Below are 21956 nucleotides of genomic sequence, written 5' to 3'. Positions count from 1 at the left end.
TTTAAGACATTTTAAGGCCTTAATTTTTGATACATGAATTTAAGACTTTATAAGGATGTACGGACCCCCACCAGAACATAAAGAACACAAAACTCCGCCTGTAGTCAGACAGTTTGGTTTTGTTTGTGTTTCAGTGCCAATTCTAACTGGGCGCTTCCTTCCTTCCTTCCTTCCTTCCTTCCTTCCCTCCTTCCTTCCTTCCTTCCCTCCTTCCTGTCACAGAACCAGCGACTGAGTCTAAGTCTGTTCCTGCTCCAGGCAAAACAGGTTCACCCTCACACTTTCCATCCTCCTAGCCATGAATGATTCACACTGTCTTGCTGAACTCATGTTGACCAGAAACTTGTACAGTGAAGACTTTGTTCCACTCCAAGAACAGACTGTAATCAAAGTATATGATTTATTACCTCCACCAAGAAAATTGTGTTTTTTGCTACTTTTGCAGTGATCTGCATAAGTCAAAAATAAAACACCTTTGGGTAGACATGTGAGAATGTCATCATTTTGAATTTTGGGAAACACTGATCAACTTTTTTCATAATTTTCTGACATTTTATTGACCAACAAACAAATTGATTGGTAGAGAAACTATCGACAGGTGAATCAAATATGAAAATAATGCTGTAGCCCTATAGGAGAGAGTATTGTTCCTGTGGGAAACTGAGCGGCCTTGAAGATGTTTGCGTTGGCTAAATGTTTTCTCGTGTAGCAGTTTGAGAAAAGCTGGTCTGCAAAAGGTTGATTTGTACTGTAGGTACATTATATGAAAGGTCACAACCACACATTTTCAAATATGTTAAGAAAAACAGGCTTTTAGTTTGCCAGAAGTCCCTTGATATGTTTTGATATCCTTTATGTTAATCTGATCATTATTGCCTTAGTGTATGGCTGTGACTAATAACCCTAACTCTAACCCGGAGCAAAGACACCATTAAATATTGACATAAAAAAAAATTGCTTGTCTTTATTTAAAAATCAATTTAAATGTTTCCTTCAAAATGTATATACAGAAAGTTGGTGAAGAACATGGTTCACAACCTTTTGTACAGAAATGTGGAAGCAGAAAATACATGAATGCACTTCACTGACGTAACAATACATATAATCACAAACAGAAATAATAAATATAACCATGTATTACTGACAGATGGTCCACTGTCCTGTTGTAAGTCTCATGAAGGCGAAATGAGAGCAATTCTGAGAGCGGAAGTGTTATCATTAAATTATGCTTCCTAGAAAGGAGCCAGGCTGTGGCTTAATTTATCACTAGAACCTTTAAATAACAGCCAGGGCAACGATCTCTTCCTGGAAAACACATTCACATTTGAAAGCACTGCACTCTGCAATCATACAGAGGGATTTCTCTCTCTGCCTTTCTGTATCTCTCTGACTCTCCATCTTCATTTCCTCTCAACGTCTCGTTCTCTCACTGCTTGTCACTGCTTGTTTTGTGGTTGATAATATTAGACACAGACCAGATAAGAAGAATCATTTTATTTGTAGGGAAAGACTAAGCTGACATGCTGAGGAAGTATTAGCTAGGACTGAATACTCCCATTGGACAGACAGATGCTTTCCCTTTTAGCGTTGTCCATGTGCCACATGTCACTGAATCTAAACCGGGATAACACGTCAGTCACGCCGAGTTATGTGAGGGATTTAAAGTATCCTGCTGCAACGTACAACAAAAAACATGACCAAATGCTCCTGTTATCTGAAAGGATGAGCAAATATGATGTTTAGTATCAGTATCGACTCGACACTCGCCAAAATCACTGGATTTCACTTTGAAAATTCTCTGTAAATGCTCTGTAAATGTTTGACTCCACATTTCAAAGATCTCAATCACATTTTAAAGTCTGAAAGCATAGTTCAAAACTTTTGCCCTTCATTCTCATCCTTATTCTTTCCCATAATAAAATACTATAGGCCACACTGTTGAAAAGCCACTTTTGTTGCTTCAGTCGTTGTAATGTCATTACATCTGTGTTTTCATGTTTTTTTCTTTTAAGCTGATAGCTAGGACAATCAACATATATATATATATATATATATATATATATATATACATATATATGTCTGTATATATATATATGTCTGTATATATATATGTATATACAACATAAAAAGTTAGTGTTAAATTACAGCACATGTCTGACATCCTTCTTCTATTTCTTGTCTTTTGTAGAGTGTTCTGAGGAGACGAGGAAGCAGGGAAACGTTTAAAGACAAGAAATCTACAAGTCAGGTAAACATATTTTCACATACGATTATTTGATCAAATGTAATTATTGCATTATGCTGAAGTTCTGCAGATATTCACCAGTAAAGGCTCAGAAATTACAAAATTGTTGCCTCATTATATTATATATTATAATATCAATGAAACTGTAAATGAGCAACAGTCCATCATGTTAATTTAATGATATTTTATTGGTGTTTACAGCCTCTTTCCACTGCCCTCAAGTGGACAGAAAATCAGTTTGAATATTTAAATGTTCTCCTCCGCAGGAGGATAGTGCAGACCTCAGGTGCCAGCTCCAGTTTGCCAAGGAGGAGTCTAGCCTAATGAGGAAAAAGATGGCGAAGCTGGGCCGGGAGAAGGATGAACTGGAGCAGGAGCTGCAAAAGTACAAGTCCGTTTATGGGGACGTGGACAGTCCACTACATCTGGCTGAATGCTCCGGCGGAGGCCCGCACACCACTCGAGAAGCTGAGCTGCGATTGCGACTCAAGCTGGTGGAAGAGGAGGCGAACATCCTGGGCAGAAAGATAGTGGAACTGGAGGTGGAGAACCGCAGCCTGAGGGCAGAAAATGAAGACATCCGGTGTCAATACGAAAGGGACTGCTTTGGGCGAGAACCGTTCTCCAGCATGCCTTCATCGCCGTATGGCGGTGACGCACTGGAATCGGCCAGTGAGCTCCGTCGCCATCTCCAGTTTGTGGAAGAGGAGGCTGAGCTCCTGCGTCGTTCCATCTCAGAGATTGAGGACCACAATAGGCAGCTGACATCTGAACTCAATCGCTTCAAATTTGGCCCCAGTAGCAGTTCAGGGCCTGTTGGTGAGGAAGGTGGTGAAGTTATATTGTTTAAACCAGGTAATGGTGGAAACGGGAATGGTTACACTGGCGGGGTGATGGTGGAGGAGCTTAAGTCAGCCAGGATGCAGATCAATGAGCTGAGCGGTAAGGTGATGAAGCTGCAGTACGAGAACCGCGTCCTCATGTCAAATGTCCAGCGCTGTGACCTGGCTGCACACATTGGCCTACGCACTGGAAGTCCTCGAGACAGCGATGCAGACAGCGACGCAGGGCGACGAGAGGGTGCTGAAGAGGAAGAGACAGGGCGACTTCTTCTTCTTCATCCTAAAAGAGAAGGTCCTGTTGGAGGTGAGAGTGACTCTGAAGACATGTTTGAGAAAACAGCCACCACCTCAGGGTTCGGAAGCAACAAACCATCAGATGGAAGTGAGGTCAGTGCTACTGAACTGGCCCTTCGCAGGAGGGAAGAGCGGGAGTCATTCAGTAATGTGAAAAGAGAGGCGGAAAGGCTGGGAAAGACAGTTGACCGTCTGATTACGGACACTGACAGTTTGATCTTTGAGGGCAGACTGATGGTGACGACAGGAGGGAGCCTGGAGGGAGGATCAGTGTCAGGATCCAAACCAGATACCCAGGTCTTGGACACCATCAACACCCGCATGAAGGCTTTCCGCACTGAGCTCCATATCTTCATGGAGAATCTGGAGCATGTGGGAGAGGGGCTGAGAGAAAGGACAGATGACTTATCACCCATGCCAAACCTCACAGAGTCCAGCAGCTTCATGTCCTCAGTCACTTCCATGTCCCGCGACTCTCCGATTGGCACCTTTGGAAGAGACCTGGCATCAGACTTCCAGGTAAGTTCAGCCAATGAACTCTCTTTGACTTGCTCTAATGCTTTTTGAGCTTTCATCATTAATATGCATTTGTGTTTGTTTTTTTAAATATCAGAATGAGACAAACTCTTTGAACCTTAACTCTCTGGTGTATTTGTGAATATTACAATTAATTTAGGTTTAATTTAAATGGAACTGTGCCTGCAGTCAATAGTAAACTGTTTAAGACCAAGATAAACCTAAGTCAGCATGGTGATGGGAGCTCTATTTTAAAACAGTGGCAGTGCCAACAACCATTAGCACTCACACTTTTCACAGCCTTGCCAACTGTCAGTGGGAATCTCAGTAAGTTGTAAGCAAACATGGTCACTTTAAAGGGTAGGTTTATTCAAGTCTTACCTAATACAATATGAACATTAAGTCCTTCAGTTGCAAAGCAAACTCCCATTGTTAAGCCTGAAGATTCATGATTTCAACAGTGCCATGTCAGTTTATGAAACAGTAAGTCCACAGACATCGTCTGCAACAGGCACCTAATTGACGATACTTTGTGTCACTCACAGAGTAAAAGTAATCTACTTGGCAACCAACCAAAACCACTACGCTTCACCCTCTGTATCATCCATATCAGTTCATCCCCCTACAGATTTTATATAGTGGATGTAATGGAGATATGGTGGTCACTGTGTTGGCTGAAACAATCAAGAGAGCAACAGAGGGATTATGCTTTGGTTCAACAGTTGAAGATGAAATGTTCTCATGGAGACACTGATGACTAAGGACACAGACAAAATAGTGTCTGTGAAACACAGAAATTCCACAGGAACTCAGACCATTTATAAAACATGGAAGTTTTTCAGTTTGGAACGCAGAAGTAAGAACATATTAAAGGGGCGTGACTCTGCTGGATGCAGAGTTTCAGCTCTTCTTCAATATGACATGATGGCAGTTTTGTAAATGATCCCATTTAGAGGAAACAAGATGATAAAGCAAAGCACATATGAGTGGACACATGTGTGATTGACAGGTGGTATTGTTCAATAGCAAGTTCAAAATCTCAACAGGGTGCTCACCAAATCAAGATTCTCGAGGCTTCAAAATGGGAGTTCACTTTCTTGTAGGTGACGTCACTACCAGTTATCACTAACTCTGTCCATTCCTGTCAACACGTTTAAATCAGGCTTTAGATTGACACAAACATGTCCTGTAAAGCCTCTTAAGGAAGTTGAGTCTCAGAGATTCCACAGACCGCACCCTAAAGACCTACAGGCCTGCTGCTCCACCATGAGCCACCCAGCTCTACCACACTGGCACCACCACACCATCCCTCCCCTGAACCACCACCATTGCTTCCTGCTGCCACTTTCACATCTGCATCTACATGCACATCCTCATAGCCAGCAGCCCTGCCTGCCCCCTTCTCCCTGCACTCTGCAGCTGCCGTGCTTCCACTCAGCCCGGGGCTGGGGAGGTTTGCCTGGAGGGGGCGCTGCTTAGAAGAGTGCTTGAAAGGGTGCTTGGTATGAATGGTGAGTGAGTTCTCAAGGAGTTTTGACAGCATCTTCCATTTGGTGTGAGTCAGTGTTTTCTGCTGTGAATTGTTGCATGATGACATATGATAAATATATTTTCTCTCCACAGCTTGGCTACACCATGCTATAATTTGTGTGGCTCAGTATTAAAATATATAGCTGTTATGTTTACACAACATATCACTGACACTGACACTCACACGTGGAATTGGTTACTCCATGGAGTTGCCAAGGAAACGTCTTCGGTTAAATAAAAAAAGAGCTGCATGTGTGGTGCTGTGTGAGGTCTGTGGAAGAACCTCATTGGCTTGCCTCCTGTTTCCTGTCCTTTGTTTTGTTGCAGCTTAGTGTGAGTCAGCATATTGTACAAACATGTCTGTGCTGCATGACTGGGCAGACATCTAGGATGCTTTTAAAAACAGTCAGGACTTTCGGTACAGAATAAAACAAACAATCTTTAAATGTTGCACATTAGGAATGTGCCTTGCAGAGATAATAGTGTGTTCCATTTATAGTTGGAACTCGAAATTTCCCAGGTTCCCATTGAAGGAACGTCCCCAAATTCAGATTTCCTGTTCGTAAACTCTGAACAATCTCACACACCTGCAGTTAGGATTCCAAGATGGCTGCCACCATAAAAACAATGCTTCTGTTACCGTTAATTCCACTTCTGTCATTTTTGTTTCACAGTAAATAACTCACACACATAGTCCTGTTTCATTTTAAACCATAGATATGTTGTCGCCAAATACCATGTTGAGGTTATTATCAACATTTGGGTCCATGTTTTTTTCCGACTTCTGTCTAGAAAGCGGTGAGTTCAGAGGTGACGTCACTCCCAGCTCTGTTGCCTTCGATGTAAATGGAACGCATTATAAAAGAATGAATCTGCATTCACACTCACTCGGCTCACTGCTCCTCTGCCTATTAGTCTGGATGAAGCTGGGTGGTTTTAGTCAAAGTGAACTGCTGCTCTAACTCCTCACACACAAGGCTTTCATCCACTGAAAAGTTTCACACATGAATTTATCTTACTAAATTAATAACATTTGTGTATGACCTAGAATCTCATAATCATAAGAAAATCCTGTGCATTTTATAAATTTGAGAAGTTTATCTCTTTATTGCAACAGAACAGTCTTATCTTCAAATGTCTTATTGTGTCACAATGGAAATCCCAATTGTAATTATAATGAATTAATTAATTAACAAAACACTAAACCTTCACACACCTCAGGACCAAAGGCATTTCGGAAGAATTATAGGAAAACAAGGCACATATTTTTCTAATTCAGGATAAAGTTTTAAAATTGTACTGTATAATTTGCTAAAATGAAATTTTACAATGATTACAAAAACATTTTTATGTTGCATTTAATTTTTTTGTAAAACAATTATGTGCTTAAAATTGTGTTATGTGCTTTTCATTATAAGATCTGAGTTCTTCTATTATTATGAGTTTTCTTATTATTACGTGATTTAACTGTTGCTAGTATTTTTGTTTGCAAGTCAAGTAAAAGTCAAAGACGTGGATTTTGGGGCAGCCCGTGGCCAAGTGGAGCTTGGCCGGTTCAAGTCCCCACCAGGTCAAAAGGGCTGGGGTACCCCTGAGCAAGGTACTCAACCCCCATTGCTCCCCGGGTGCTACTCAGTGTGGCAACCTACTGCTCCTAATTCTAGGATGGGTCAAATGCAGAGAAATAATTTCCCAAGGGGATTAATAAAGTATAAGATTTTTTTTTTGTGATTATGAGATTTATACAAGATATGTGAGAGTGAATAGTTTCTTATGATTGTGAGATGGTTTGCATTCATTTCAAAATACACTTTTATATTTTATCAATTCTATGTAGCAACATATTTTATCATGATTGTGGGGAAAAAAATTGTTATGATGGGATGTGTGCATATGAAGTAATTGTATAACATAATTAGAAGACACATAAAAATAAATTACATATTTTTTTAGCTTCTCTTGCATACATAAATAAATAACATGTGGGCACTGCTGCATAGTGGGGTAGCTAGCATGGCTAACAATAATAACAACAATGCTCAGCTGAAGCCTCAAATGCCTCCCGTATATTTTATTTATGCTGCAAAGTGAAAAGGATTGTATTTTCTTTAGTTAACTGCTTGGACATTACACACACAGGGCTGTGCACAGACGTGTTGAAAACCTTTAGCGTGCTAGCTCTGGCTCTGTATCTCTCAGCTGTTGATTTGGACTCATGTATCCCTCATTGCATGCGCTTCATAACAAGTGTTTTGCATTCTTTCCCTCCCCGACTCCCTCTCTTTGTTCCTCTTTGTGTTCATGCCAGATGTTTCAGCCCATGATTTTGTTCCTCCTCACTCTCATTCTCTTCTCATCTCTCTCATACGCTGTCATCTTTAAGTTGGTCTTCCTTGTCGCGCTTTTCTTCGTACTCTAGTCCGTTCACTGTTCTCCACACCGTGTAGTGTGTTAGTTTATTTTTTTTGTTGGTTCACCACCTTCTCTCTACACACCCTCACCTGGTTTGTTGTCTTCTGTCTGTTTTGTCCGCCTCATATATCCCCCCTTCCTCCAACTCCACCACCACCACCACCACCATTACCTGCACCCCTGTTTTCCCACACCCGTCTCACCCATCCCCTCAACCCCTGACCCTCATCGTCCACACTACTTCCCCCCCCCCACACCCCTCATTACTCACAGTCCGTTCAGAGGGATGAGCTGGAGTGGCGTCTAGGACAGGAGCGAGGTGTGGAGCCCCAAAGCCAGAGCCATGGTGGGGGTCAGGCCCAAAGCAGGGGAGCCACAGGATTCACTAGGTACCACAGGCCCCTGGCTTTAAGAGCAGAGGTCAGTGCCTCCTCCATCTCTCCTTTCACCCGTGGAACTGACTTAACTTTCCACTCTGCTCCATCGTGAGACACATAAATAAATGGGCCTGAATTGTATGCAGTAGATTCTGAAATGTTTTTCTGTACAGAAGCGGAGAATTGCCATGGGTGGAAAAATAAATCTGAGCTGTTTCTTGATATAACAGATAGATTTCTTGTTACGAGATTGTTTGGGTTTTTTTTTACCTTAGAGTCTGCTTTATTGATTGATTGTTGTGTGATGTTTACATCAAGGAAAGAAGAGAGTTTCTGTTTGCTGTGAGGTCCTCAGTCGCACTGTCAGTACGTTCCTTATGCAGTTGGAACACTGGCCATGTGCTGCTTCCTCCCACTCACTGGTGATAGTGAGTTAATGAGGACTTATTAAATGGGACGTTTAGGTAAAAATTGACCTCAGCTGAGATGTTTTTTTCCCTATGGCAGTTCTACGCTTCTGTAGATCTGGACTAACGCTGTCTTTTAGGGCATAGCGATATTGGGAAAAAAAATCTCATCAAGTTGTACTTTTTTATATAATTCGGTATCAATATATATCACCATGTCAATAAGGCTAAAATATAATAAATAATAAATAATATCTGGATAATTTTAGTTTATATCTCGACATACGAGATATACTGTACAAGGATATAAAGCTGCACACAGGTTGTTTCTCTGGATTCATGGACATTTTTCTTTTGAGATGTTTGTGCTTTTCTGAGTGAAAAAACACTGTGAATACACTCTAAAACTAAATATCTTAAAATGATGTTAAAATACACTTCAGATAATACCTGTTTATTTATTTTTTAATGTGAAATGAAAGATATTTATGTGTGTTTGAAACAATGAAATTAACCCAAATATGGTCAAATTGAGCTATAACACTCAAATAACAAATAATTGGGCTTAAAATAATTGGGCTTAAAATAAACCACTATGTGTTTTTTTTTCCATGTATCAACATTTTTATTTATAATATTTAGTGTATTTCATAATAATACGTGTTATGATCATAATCATTGCAACAGCCTTTAAAACAAGGAAGAGTCTTCACAGATACCTGATCACCATATGACCACACCCAAAATCTAACACCATCAGATCATTAATCTTTCACTTTCTTTACTGTAGAGCAACAAAACTGTTTCTTCTTAGCCTCTGCAGCTCCACAGGGTGACTGGACACAGAAAATACAACTTCAAGACCAATTCAACCATGTCATTTTCAACATACTGATGCATATATAACATTGAGACAGAGTGATTAGGTTTGTCTCTTGTTTTATACATAATTTCTTTGTTTTTGCAATGCCACTGGTGTTTTTTATTTTCTTCAATATGCAGTCTCATAACATAGAGAAATGTATTATATAATGGTATAATAACATTTGTACAGTAGAAATAATTAGTGCATCTTTAAAAGAATGTTGAGCTGCAATGAACGGTTATTTCCACCAACAATTCATCTGTTATTACTTTGTTAATTGGTTAGTTGTTTGGTCAGCAAAATATGAGGAAATTGTATTCTATTATTATGTAGATATGTGTTACCCCAACATCAATAACTTGTTTTGTCACCAAATGAAAAACATTTCGGTTTGTCTTTGATCTTATTTTAGTGGACCAAGGAAAAACAGATTCACAGGAACTGAAGAATCTAATTGAACAATAATACATTGATTCATTGTTGCAGTCCGAGAAGAATATGATTCCCAAAAGTATGATTTGCTTTATTTTAGTTTTTTGTCTATTGATAATCAATACATTTTGCTCAACAGCAAAGCAATTGATAATGTTTACAGGTATGATGTGAGCGAGACACTTTACTTCAGGTCTGCAACAAATAATTCAACTGCACTTTTTATTTCTTATTTTTTGGTTAACAAATTGCTTCTTTGTGTATGTGCCGTAAAAAGGCAAAAAAGCTAGAACCAGAATAAAAGTACTTTTACGATTATTTGATTGTCAAATGGCTGCAAATGAATCAGCTAATCTTGTGGCACTCTGTGGTGATGCCCTCTGGCATCGCCTCATTACTGTTGGCCAGTGTTGCGACTTAGCAAATTAATCATATGTTAAAGTGCAGGGAGAAAATCAAATCAGTGTCTCGGCTATTTAATAGATCAGCTGTGTAATTGTAGGACACTGATTTATAATTGCAGCCATGCACGCACTCATTTTTATAGAGATTGTACTTACTGTTACTGCAAAGAGCATAATTTCTGGGATATTGTTCTTACATTTTGCCTAAAAAGTAGAAGAATCCTGTCGGGCAGGTTTTGCACTAGAAGAAAGTTCTCATTTTAAGAAAAAAGATTTAACTTTGTCTTACTTTCAGCTGTAACTGCTAGTATCAAGCTAAAACAATAGTTTTCATATGCTGACCGAGGAAAAAAAAATTTCCTTCTGAAGTTTGGTTGAAATGTTTTTTTGTTATTTTATACTGTTTGAAAGGTGTTATAATTTAAATTCATAATTCATAATTGAGTATAGTTTGTTAAAGAACTTATATTTTGGCATGTTTTTTATAGTTTTAAAGCACATTATAGTAAAAGGTTTGTATTTATATAGCACTTTTCTTGATGACCACACAAAGCTACTTTACACTGCAGTTTATTTTGCCATTCACTCACATTTACTATCACTCATCCTTCATACCCATTCGCACATGTGGGGGTTAAACATGTAGGCTCGTGGAGGCGGGATTCAAACCTTCTTAACCTTTGAGTTGAAAGACGACTCACTGCACCACTGAGTTACCATCTCCCCCGAAGTCTGAAAGTGGTTCGATTAAGAAGTTAGTTTTAAGAATTGTAGCCAAGCAAACATAGCTTACCCCATACGTCAGATTTCATTTCTCTTAAACAAGAAAATTCCAATCAATTAAAGAATATTTGGCCTGTTCCTATTGGGGCTGATTTTGTCTGTCAGCAGTGATGGGATGTCGAAGTATTACAGTTCCAGACCGTGCTTTTGGCTGCAGAGTAATCTGTGAGGAGAAATAAATGAATGAATGTAAATTGGCTTGGATATGGCAGTGATTTTGACATTGCATTTGACATTGTGCTGACAGAGAGGTGATCCAGGGTCAGTACACACTGAACAGCTCTACTTACTGTTGCAGGAAGCAGTAAAGGCTGAGCACAGGATAGAGACGAGATATCACATTATCACATACAGCAATTTTTTATAATTGCAAGTCTGAAATTTGGTTTCTTTCTTTTTCTATTTAGGAGAGAAAGACTGCATGTGATACGTGGTTGCTGTAGTGGTTAGCACTATTTATTTAAATGATGCATTTCTAGTACCAATTGCATCTCAACTCATTTGAGATTAATTTAAGTTTGGGACGTGTGTCCTTTTTAGAGCAGTTACAATAGTTTACATTTACTGTCAAATAATTCAGTGTTTATTTTACATTTGCCACTCACAACCTTGAAACCTGTGCTAATTTGTTCTCTTGTTGGTAGTACAGTATATTTGGCTAAATACAGTGAACAAAATATATGGTCAGCAGGCAGGCGTTATTTTAGCTTAGCATAAAGATTATAGGCACATGAAATTAGTTCATTTTAATGAAACGGAGTTCAAATAATGGATGATTTGATAAAGAAGGGAAGTAATGCAGCATTACACATGCCAACTGCCTTAAATGTTGACACTAGAAACAGCCTCATAATCACATCTCCTCCAAAAGGAGCATCATCACCTATGTGTATAATTTCATGGAAATTGGTTAAGTCGTTTTCAATTAATCTTCCTCAAAAGCACCAAAAACATAAAAATGACAACCCACCATTTTGTTGTTGGTGTATATATATAATATATAATATATCTGCTGAGAGTAAATGTAGAGGAAGTTACTCTTCCCATGTGTGGGAAGAGTGTGCTATCTGTCTTCTCATCTAACCCACAGTAATGAAACACTTTGCACAAAATACCAGGGTTTTTCTTGAAGATATAACTTGTTTTTGTTTCAGTGACATTTTAATGTGTGATAAAGCTTATCCAACTGCGCTGTGCTTTTGTGGCTTCAGCTCCGGGACACTCCTGTTTCTGACATCCAATTTCGTCTTGATCACGAACGAAGGCTTAGGGCACCAACGGAAGAAAGGGAGGTTGTCGTCTCTCAGCCTCAGGTACAACAACACACTCAGTCATGCCAGGTTTTCATTTATTAAGATCACAAGCAGTATGCCCAGCAGTATCACTCTTCACTACTTCTGCTAACTTTACTTAACTTTGAACTTTTTATCCAAAGCGACTTACAAGGAAATTGATTTACAACCTGCCAGGGGTGGAGTTGAACCAGTGACCAGGGTACCGGTCTTAACCACCGAGCCATTCCCTTTATTGTTTATCATTATATTATTTGTTCCTGTCAAACCTGACATCATTCACGTAAAAATGTGATTCAAAATGTCATCAACACTCTGTGTTAATCGAAATACCAAAAAACTCTGAGATCCCTGGATCCGTAATTAAAGTGACTACATTTAATATTTACAACTAATGAATTAATGTGATAAACATAACAAAAGTATGTTTTTTTAAAGAATTGTCCAGTATGTTTTTCAGTTTCTCTTAATGGTGTCACAATAGGAAAATGACTTGTTGCGTCTCGAGGCTCAGCGTGCAGGTCTGGAGCTGCAGGGTCTGCAGAGTCATGACGTGCCCTGGACACAGGAGAGGACTTTGCTGCAACAAGAGGTTCGCCTGTTCAGACGCAACACCATCATCTTTTACATGAAGCTCAGGTGGATTCTTATGCACTGGAGGCTCAGCCGCAAAGACTACACAAGGGAAGAGGCGGGGCATCCAGAGGTGTGTCAGTGTTTTGATCATGTGGTTTAGACATACAGTATATTTGGGTATTTCTACGTTTCCAGCCAGAACTCTTCTTTATTCCCCTTTGTGACAAATATGTCACAATATGGTGCTGGTTTAGAGAAGCTAAGGTTTCTCCTAGTTTTTTTTTCTGCTCCCACAAAGTTTGTACCATTGTCTGATCTCATATGATAAACTTATACACCGGATCCAGTGAAAACAAATGCACATGATCAGGAGTTCATTCTGTGTTAATTACTGACATTTTTGCTGCTTCGCTGTTCAGCCAGTTCCTTCTGTTTAGTCTAACAAACTGCTTTTATTCTCATCATAAACATACTATTCAGTTTTTATAATGTGAATACAAAAAACATTTTCATGCCAGAGACTTAATCTTATTTTGGGTTGAGCACTTCCTACGTTAATCTGTAATGTGGTTTCAGATGAATACAGTCTCCATCCTGACTCATCATCAGTCTATTCTTGTAGTGTTTTGTGTGGAAAATGAATTTGCACCTGCAGGAGCTGCTACAGATAAAAGGCCATATGTAGTTCACAGTGTGTTTTATGTTTAATGGGTGTCCTTGACTTGACATTGAATCAAACAGAGCATTTTGTCAAGACGTTACACGGTTGTTAATTAGAGAAAAATCATTCAGCTTATATTGACGTGTGGGATATTAGCTCCCTGATAGACTGGTTAAATCCTGGATACTCATCAGGCTTGATGGGATAGTGCAGAAATAAATGATTGTACTGTATGAGTTAAAACGTGTCTTTTCTCCACCGATATGTTCTAGTTTGAAAAGATGGAGGGCATTCCAGAGTTGGGAGTGATAATGGAGCATGTCGAGGGGGAGTCGGACCAAGATGACAAACTGTGTCTACCAGCAACTCTGGGGGAAGTCATGGACTCCAGCTTCACCATCCCTCTGTCGTCCCCTGATCAACACCTGCGGCATCAAAGAGAGGTAAGCAGATAGTTTAACACCATTTGTTGGATGAGAGGAAAATGGAGCTGAACTCAATATACAACATAATACAACACAAATCATATTTCAGGCACATAACCTTATCACCTCCAAGGAAAGGAGGTTATGTTTTAATCAGCATAGGTTCATCTGTAAGTTTTTCTTTCTGTTACTTCCTGTCTAAAGTTTTTGATGGAGCTATTTGAATTGTTTGTGATGGCTAGGTGATCACCCAAGTACAGTATGTTCCCATTCAGTTTTGGTAAGAATCTACCCACTGATGACATCACGAAAAAATAAAATCAATTAATTCCCTATCTCTTATAATGGAACAAGTCCAGATGTGTATATCTCAGCAGATCAAATTATAGACAGATTCTGGATTCACTTTATCATAATTTAAACATTTCAGGTTTCAGGTGCTGGTATGTGTAAGTGTTTAAGCCTTGGTGGAGGTCTACGCTCTGTGAGTGCTTTTGTATTGATGCTGCTGTGTTTGTTAAAAAAAATGTATGTATTTACTTAGATATTCATCATTAAGGCCCAATCGAGGATCCTATCATTATCCTTCAGATTATGAAGTCATTTTTGAGGGGGTAAATGTGCATAAAAACTCCTGAAACTTGCCATGGAGGTCAGGTCTGGCGAAAGCATAGTTCCCGAACTCGTGCATTGCTCAAGGGCTCTATAGCACCCCCAAGGTGAAACGTGGAGGGAGCACACCAACATCAAGTTGCACCGAATTTCACAAAACTTGGCAGGAAGATGTTATAGCCCAAGACGAAAAAAAAGTCCATTGGGACCAACGCCTCAACTCACACTTTCAAAAGGGCACGGCCGGTGGTTTGGTTTCGACCATTCGCCACGAAACAGGAAGTGCCCTATAACTTCGCCATACATAGACTGATCGCCATAAAACTTCATTTATGACATGAGAGACCGACCCTGAACATGTCTACAGACACCAACTTCACCCAACGTGATGTCGGTCATTTTGAATTGAGGTCAGGGAACTGCTGCACTGGCCGACTTGCGTGGGGACGCTTGCATGTGGATGCGAGGGCCCTGCAATGACTGTGTGCAGTCCTAGTTTTTATTTCATTTCATTAAAACCAAAAGTGGTTACAGCTGCAGCAGAATTCAGGAAGGCAACTGATGATTTGTTGTGGTACAATTCATCACCCAAGTTTAAATAATGAAACAGTCTGGGCCCTCGTGTTGTCGTATTGTTGCCCAAAACTTTGGCATGTACTCCTGTTGGGTTTTTATTTATTATTTAGATTCAGATTTTACTTAATGAGAACAAAAACAACTCAAGTGAAATTTTTGCACTTTCTTTAATTTAAGCTTCCTGTTGTCACTTAGGACTTCACAATCACCACTTTGACGTACCAATTTTACAGCCCATGGCCAAGTTGAAAGGGAGCTGGGCTTGTAACTGGAGGATTACCATTTTGAATCCTCGCCTGGTGAAAAAGCCTGGGGTACCTCTGAGGTACCTCTCTTCCTCTCAGTAAAACACAGTAAAAAAAACTGTTGTACCTTGTAATTAAGCTAAGTATCAATTCTCACTCACTCTGAAGCAGCAGCTTCAGCCGCAGACTCCTCAGACGAAGACTCAGGAAGACAAAGACAAAGGAGTCTAAACCGGAGTCTAACAAGGAGGCTAACGAGGCTAAGTACCCGTCTGCAAGTGTTTTTCTACCTTTTCACATATATGCCTTTTTTCCATTCCTGTTCGTGTCTCTTCTCATAGATATTACAAACCTCACAATCACTCACAGCATCACCGTAACCTGTCCTCACTTATCTATCCCACCCGCTCCACACACATCCAACACCTTGTTGCAGGGGGCCTGTGGGCAAGACTGAGTTCATCTCTGGCTTTGCTACTGAGCAATGTCTGGACTTCCTTGCTCTCACTGAGACTTGGATAACACCCTCCAACACAGCCACCCCTGCGGCTCTCTCCTCCGCCCACTCCTTTCTCCATTCACACAGGTAGCAGAACGGATCTCCGCTTGTCTGACTGACATCTCTCAGTGGATGTCTGACCATCACCTGAAACTCAATCTCGACAAAACTGAGTTTCTTTTTCTCCCAGGAAAGGGTTCTCCCACCACAGATCTGACCATCACCCTCGACAACTCTGTGGTAACTCCTTCTCATACCGCAAGGAACCTGGGTGTGACACTTGATGACCATCTCTCCCTCACTGCCAACATTGCTGCAACAGCTAGATCTTGCAGATACATGTTGCACAACATCCGAAGGATACGGCCTCTTCTAACCCAGAAGGCGGCACAGGTTCTGGTCCAGGCTCTTGTCATCTCACGCTTGGATTACTGCAACTCCCTCCTGGCTGGTCTCCCTGCGTGTGCCATACGACCTCTGCAACTCATCCAGAATGCAGCAGCTCGACTGGTCTTCAACTTACCAAAATTCTCCCACACTACACCGCTCCTCCGCTCCCTTCACTGGCTTCCTGTAGCTGCTCGCATCCGCTTCAAGACTCTAGTGCTTGCGTTCCATGCTACAAATGGATCCGGTCCAGCCTACATCCAGGACATGATCAAAACCTACACCCCAGCTCGTCCACTCCGCTCTGCATCGGCAAACCGGCTCGCTGCCCCCTCACTGAGAGGATCGCAGAGGCACTCGCAGAACTCGAGACTGTTCACTGTCCTCGCTCCCAAATGGTGGAACGATCTTCCCATCGACATCCGGACAACTGAAAGCCTCCACATCTTCCGCCGCTGACTAAAAACACATTTCTTCTGACTCTACCTCGACTAAGACGACAACAAAAAAAAACTTGTACATCGCACTTATGACTAGCACTTCATAGTTTGATCTACTTGAAGCTCTTACTTACTTCTAGCTCTTATTTGTACCCAAATGTTTAAATGCACTTTTGTAAGTCGCTTTGGATAAAAGCGTCTGCTAAATGACATGTAATGTAATGTAATGTAATGATATAAGTTTGAATAAAGGTGAATCTGTTGAACTTTTTTATCGAATCAGCATTTTTCAAAATGGATCACAGAGAGTTATAATAAGCTAATAAGCAAATAAGCTACTTTTGGAAAGCGATGATGTCTTAGTCCCACCTCTTTCTTGCTCTTTCGCTATCTTTGCAATTGTTGTCTTCCTCTTCTTATGTTTTGAGGTTGTTTGGTCTTTTCTCTTGGTGATAACGTTTATTTGTTTTATTGTTATTTGTTTTGTTTACTGTTTAATTAAATTTTATTTCTATAGTGCTGATTCACCTTATAATTACAATGACTTAATAATTAAACTACAGTGTTGTGGCCGTGATAAAGCTGTAGAATGTTGTCGTCCAGTAGCACATTCACATCTCTTTATCAGTAATAAGGAGGATTTTATATTTGCAGTTTTCTAGGTGTGCATATTTTATTCTGTACCTCAAGTGAGAGCGATAAACAGCAAAGGACGAGCAGACAGGAGACAAGATTCCTGAAGTTCAAGTCAAATTGATTTATAAAGCCATTACAATGCAGGGACGACATACTGATAAAAAACAGCTGAGTTCATCAAAGATTTCAAGATTAGGAAAAGAGCTTCCTGTGTTAATAAGAGCGTTCATTGACATTTTTCCTACTTGTGTCTGTTTTTTCTGAATCTTGTGTCTGCAGTTGGGGGAAAACCGTCGCGTGCTGCAGGCCATGCGAACGCTGCTGGAAGAGTTTCAAGAAGAGCTGCGGGAGGATGAGTCCTGGCTCTGGCAACTCCAGCAGTCGTATGCCAATGACAAAGCTGCCTGGGAGGTCAAGTGGGCAGAGATGAAGTGCCAGGTTGCACAGGTACAGATGGCATCTCAGCGTCCGTCTTTAAAGGCTAGGAAACAATCTGAAGTAGAAAACTGGTGGAGTGCTCAATTAACAGCAAGATGACACTAAACACACAGTCAGAACTGTCATTTTTGGACCAATCAGTGTCATTTTGAATATGTAATTAGAGGAAAAACAGCTGTTAAACTAATATGAAGAACTCAATTCATTTTCTCCATTTAGGAAAATGTGTATTTGAATTAGGAGTAAAAGTCTCCACAGATACATTATCTTTGAGACACGTGGGGTGACGGTACCTCGTTGTTAAAACGAGTCGTCTTTCCACTCGAAGGTTGTGGGTTTGATTCCCAACTCCACTAGTCTAACTGCCAATGTGTCCTTGGGCAAGACACTTAACCCCAATGTTGCTCCTGACTGCTGTGCCAGCAGCATGTGAATGAGTATGAAAGATGAATGATAGAAATCTACAACACATTGATGCGCTGTATGAAAGTGTGAAACTGTAGTTGTCATTAGGCGGGAAAACCGCTATATAAATACAGACCATTTATCAGAAATGTGCACAAACAAGGGCGAGGATCCTTTACTTGAGCTTCTGACATGTATCTCTGTAACATGTCCTTGTCACACTGAGATCAAAATGTCCAAAATCCAATTATTTTTTGGAATGGAATATTTCTGTCGAAACCGTGAAACTGGAAAGTTCCTGTTCTTTATGTAAATAATGTTTGAGGGACTGTGGTGTAATTTACATCAGACATATTTGATATTGATACTACTAGTATCTGTTTTGTGGTGAAAATGGAGAATCGGTCTGAGGACATTGCATGGGTTTGTTTATTTTTGGGACTTTTGTAAGCGCTGTGATTCCTCTCAGCTTCATCAAGTGTTCATTTTGACAGCACATTTTGACTTAGTTTTAGTCTAATAACTAAAATACCATTTGGTTTTAGTAAATATAATCTAGACTAAAATCTAATTTTTTGTTTGTTTGTATATATTTTTTTCTCTCTCATCCTATTTATTAATAGATATTATTGTTAGGGTTTTAATCACTGTTTTGACATGACACATTTTTATTAGGGTTCGAGCAACAAGGTTGCAAGAACCCTATTGAAATGCAAAAGATTATTATTATTTGTCTTTTATTTGAAAGCCCGTCTAAAGATGACAATGCTCAGTACGGGCTGGAAAATAGAAGCTTCCACAGTGGATTCTATGCTGCTGTTGCACAGCTTTGAAGATGTCTGCAGTACATCTGAATCCTTGGGTCATGGACCCCCTGTGTGCTGTTTGAAATATACATTTAGAGCCCAAGATATTACTGTGTGTTTCTTTAGGCTGCAAGAAAGTCATCTCACAGTGATTCATAGAGTGTATATTAGCATTTTCTCTTCAGCTATAATTACCCCCTTTGTGGATTGATGTTGTTAAAGTAAAAGTTCTATATTTTAGGAAATAATATCCGTTTCTTGAGTTGAATGAGGACATTGATACCAGTACAGTTAAATATGTTATCTTGGTAAAAATATGTGTCCAAGAGTAGCAAATTCTGCCTACCAGCACCTTTAAATCTTTAAATATGCCTGTAAACAGCATAGAAAAGATGGAAAATGGTGACCTTTATAAGCTTTTATTGTACCTGTGTGCCTGGTGACAGTCAGTGGCCAAAGACATCAGGTTTCTGGGATGTTGTCCATCCATCGCTTATATCTCCTGAAAACCTTGAGGGATTTAAATTAAGTTAAGTTAAAGTCCAAGGACACTGTGACCTTATACATCCTGTCATTGATGTTCTGAACAGTGTGTCAGAACTTGAGGCCATCTCTTCTAAATGAGCTGAAGAAGTAAACCTGAATTGAGCTGCATTGATTTTTATTCCATATAATAAACTGTACAGGTCATCAATGCACCACACGCATGTCTTTCTTTACTCTGTGACCAGTCGGAGGAGAAGACACGAGGCCAAGCACAGGGGGGTGAAGGGGAAGCAGATCCTGAGTGGGCCTTGAAGCAGGAACGTGAGGAGCAACGGCGTCTGCTGGCTGAGAGTCACAGCACCTCACTGGATCTTCGCTGGAAGCTGCAGCATGGAGAGAAGAAGTGGACTCGTGAGCGCGCTGAGTTGTTGGAGCGCTTTGACTGGGAGCGACAGGAATGGAAAGGCACCATGAGGGAGCTCCACCGCAAGATGGACAGGGTAAGGAAATTCAGAAAGGCTTTATTCAGTAGCTCTTTTCAAGATTTTCTTCTTCATTTCTCAGTGAAATGCATGTACTGTATGTCCATATTTCCAAACACTGAGGACTTGTAATTCAGGTTTACATTGATTCTTGGAAATAGTAGTTGAAGATAATCTGAACACATAAACCATTTAGTCGCTGTTCTGGATCACTCTAAATGTGCTTCTGAAAGAGAGAAAAGGGAAACTTTGATCTATGTGAACTTTGTAGACACCTTCATTTTAGTGAGGAGGACAGAACAGATCAGAACCACCATTCTGTCACGTCCTGTGTCCCTGAGTGCAAGGTATCCTTCTGCGGCTGAAAGAGACACACCAGGCTTTCAATTTACTCAAAGTAAAACCACTGGTGGTTCTGTATAACCATGCATGTCATTTAGGGCAAAGCCACAGTGACTGTAACAAATGTGACAGCTCCGCTTGTGTCATGTAAAAAGCTATACTGATGTTGTGAGCTCAATCCTCGTGGTGCCTTTGATTTCAGCTGATGAAGTGGCTGTCACGTTGTCAGGAGCAAATCCTTGTTGGACTTCAGCTGGAATACTCATCTCTCTGCTCATGTGTCAGAGGCAGGGCTGCATTTTCAAAATAAAAGTCTATTGATCTTTTGTTTTATCCAAGCATGAGAACACAGACTTTGACTCTTACAGTCACTTAATAACTTTGTTTCTCAGACAGTTCTCATCACTGGTACAGACAGTTTAACATAAAAACAATCTTAAAAATATTGTATTTTATTTCCCCACAGAAATTATTGGGAATCATAATTTATTAACTTAATTCATAACTTAATTTCCTTTGTGGATTTTTTCCTACATTAAATTTCATGATATATTTGATATTTTATTGAGATTTCATGGTATTTGTTGTGTGTTGATTATCTATAGCTTTATTTATGCGTTTTTAAATATATTTGGGAGACTGAAAAGCATCCAAAGTGAGAGTCCCCACTAGAAATGGAATAAATAATGATGATGATGACACTGAATAATGGTAGCCTGGAAATCTAGCGGTAGCAAATTGAATTTGCAGCCAGGGTTCCGTCTAGAAACTCCTCATTAGTTCACAAGCTACAAAATCCAAACTCTGGTTTGACCAATCACATCGTGTATAGAGTCGGTGTGTGGGCTTAACATGACGACAGAGTTCCGAGCGTTCCGCATGTTGTTTCTGCCGCTCTCTGCTACATGTAATACATGTAAATACAGCTAACATTTCTCGGTGATGCTGCGTCAAATATTAACTCTTTTTCAAAGCCCGGGTGTCTTTGAGGGAGTAGGCTCACGGTCTCACTTATCTGAACGACCTGTTGTGGTTTCTACTGTGGAGGCTTCTTCCTTCTTTACATCCTCCACCCATCTCCAGTAAAGTCTGTCTCCGGCAAGTCACGTTCAAGTCTCAATAAAAGGGTGAGACTCTGTTGGACTGTCGGTGTTTTCTCTATGGCCTCTCACACATGCAGTAATCTCTCTGCAATAGTTTGGGGTTTCTTCTGTTTTAAAGATTCTTGCTGAATGTACAGGAACGCCCACAATTCTCATATTCTTTGCGCAAGAAACGGCAACAGTCATTGGGCTCCATTACCATAACATGTGTTGGCTTCGAGGAATCTCTCCATCAAACTTTGCCACAACACATTATATGCAGAACACTTGCTCATGGACTTGTTTCTGGCACTCTGACTACGTCACCTTCTTCATTGCTCTGATTGGTTGTTGCTAGTGGTGCAACGGATCATTGATCCGTGATCCGTTCGGATCAATATTTTTGGTTCGACACACACGTTATCCGCGGATTGATTTATGGAAAAAAAAAAAATGTGC

At 40.2% G+C, this 21956-nt stretch overlaps 1 protein-coding gene across 7 annotated transcripts in view; it reads left to right on the top strand.

Annotated features, from left to right (window-relative positions):
- LOC122766974 (microtubule cross-linking factor 1) overlaps positions 1 to 21956 on the top strand; it is a 60224-nt gene that overhangs the window by 22694 nt on the left and 15574 nt on the right. For 5 of the 7 annotated variants that reach the window (XM_044022258.1, XM_044022275.1, XM_044022289.1 and 2 more), the window contains exons 4-11: positions 2189 to 2248; positions 2512 to 3900; positions 8113 to 8259; positions 12319 to 12420; positions 12884 to 13105; positions 13909 to 14079; positions 17736 to 17903; positions 19837 to 20091. In XM_044022258.1, coding sequence (XP_043878193.1) covers positions 2189 to 2248; positions 2512 to 3900; positions 8113 to 8259; positions 12319 to 12420; positions 12884 to 13105; positions 13909 to 14079; positions 17736 to 17903; positions 19837 to 20091 — 2514 coding nt within the window. The remainder of the gene's footprint in view (positions 1 to 2188; positions 2249 to 2511; positions 3901 to 8112; positions 8260 to 12318; positions 12421 to 12883; positions 13106 to 13908; positions 14080 to 17735; positions 17904 to 19836; positions 20092 to 21956) is intronic. The other 2 variants (XM_044022266.1, XM_044022282.1) reach the window with 2 other exon arrangements.

This window comes from Solea senegalensis, linkage group LG1, assembly GCF_019176455.1.
Source record: "Solea senegalensis isolate Sse05_10M linkage group LG1, IFAPA_SoseM_1, whole genome shotgun sequence".
In the NCBI taxonomy this organism is placed as follows: domain Eukaryota; kingdom Metazoa; phylum Chordata; class Actinopteri; order Pleuronectiformes; family Soleidae; genus Solea; species Solea senegalensis.
The sequence above is the reverse complement of the archived record's forward strand: the minus strand, read 5'-3'. Positions and strand labels throughout refer to the sequence as shown.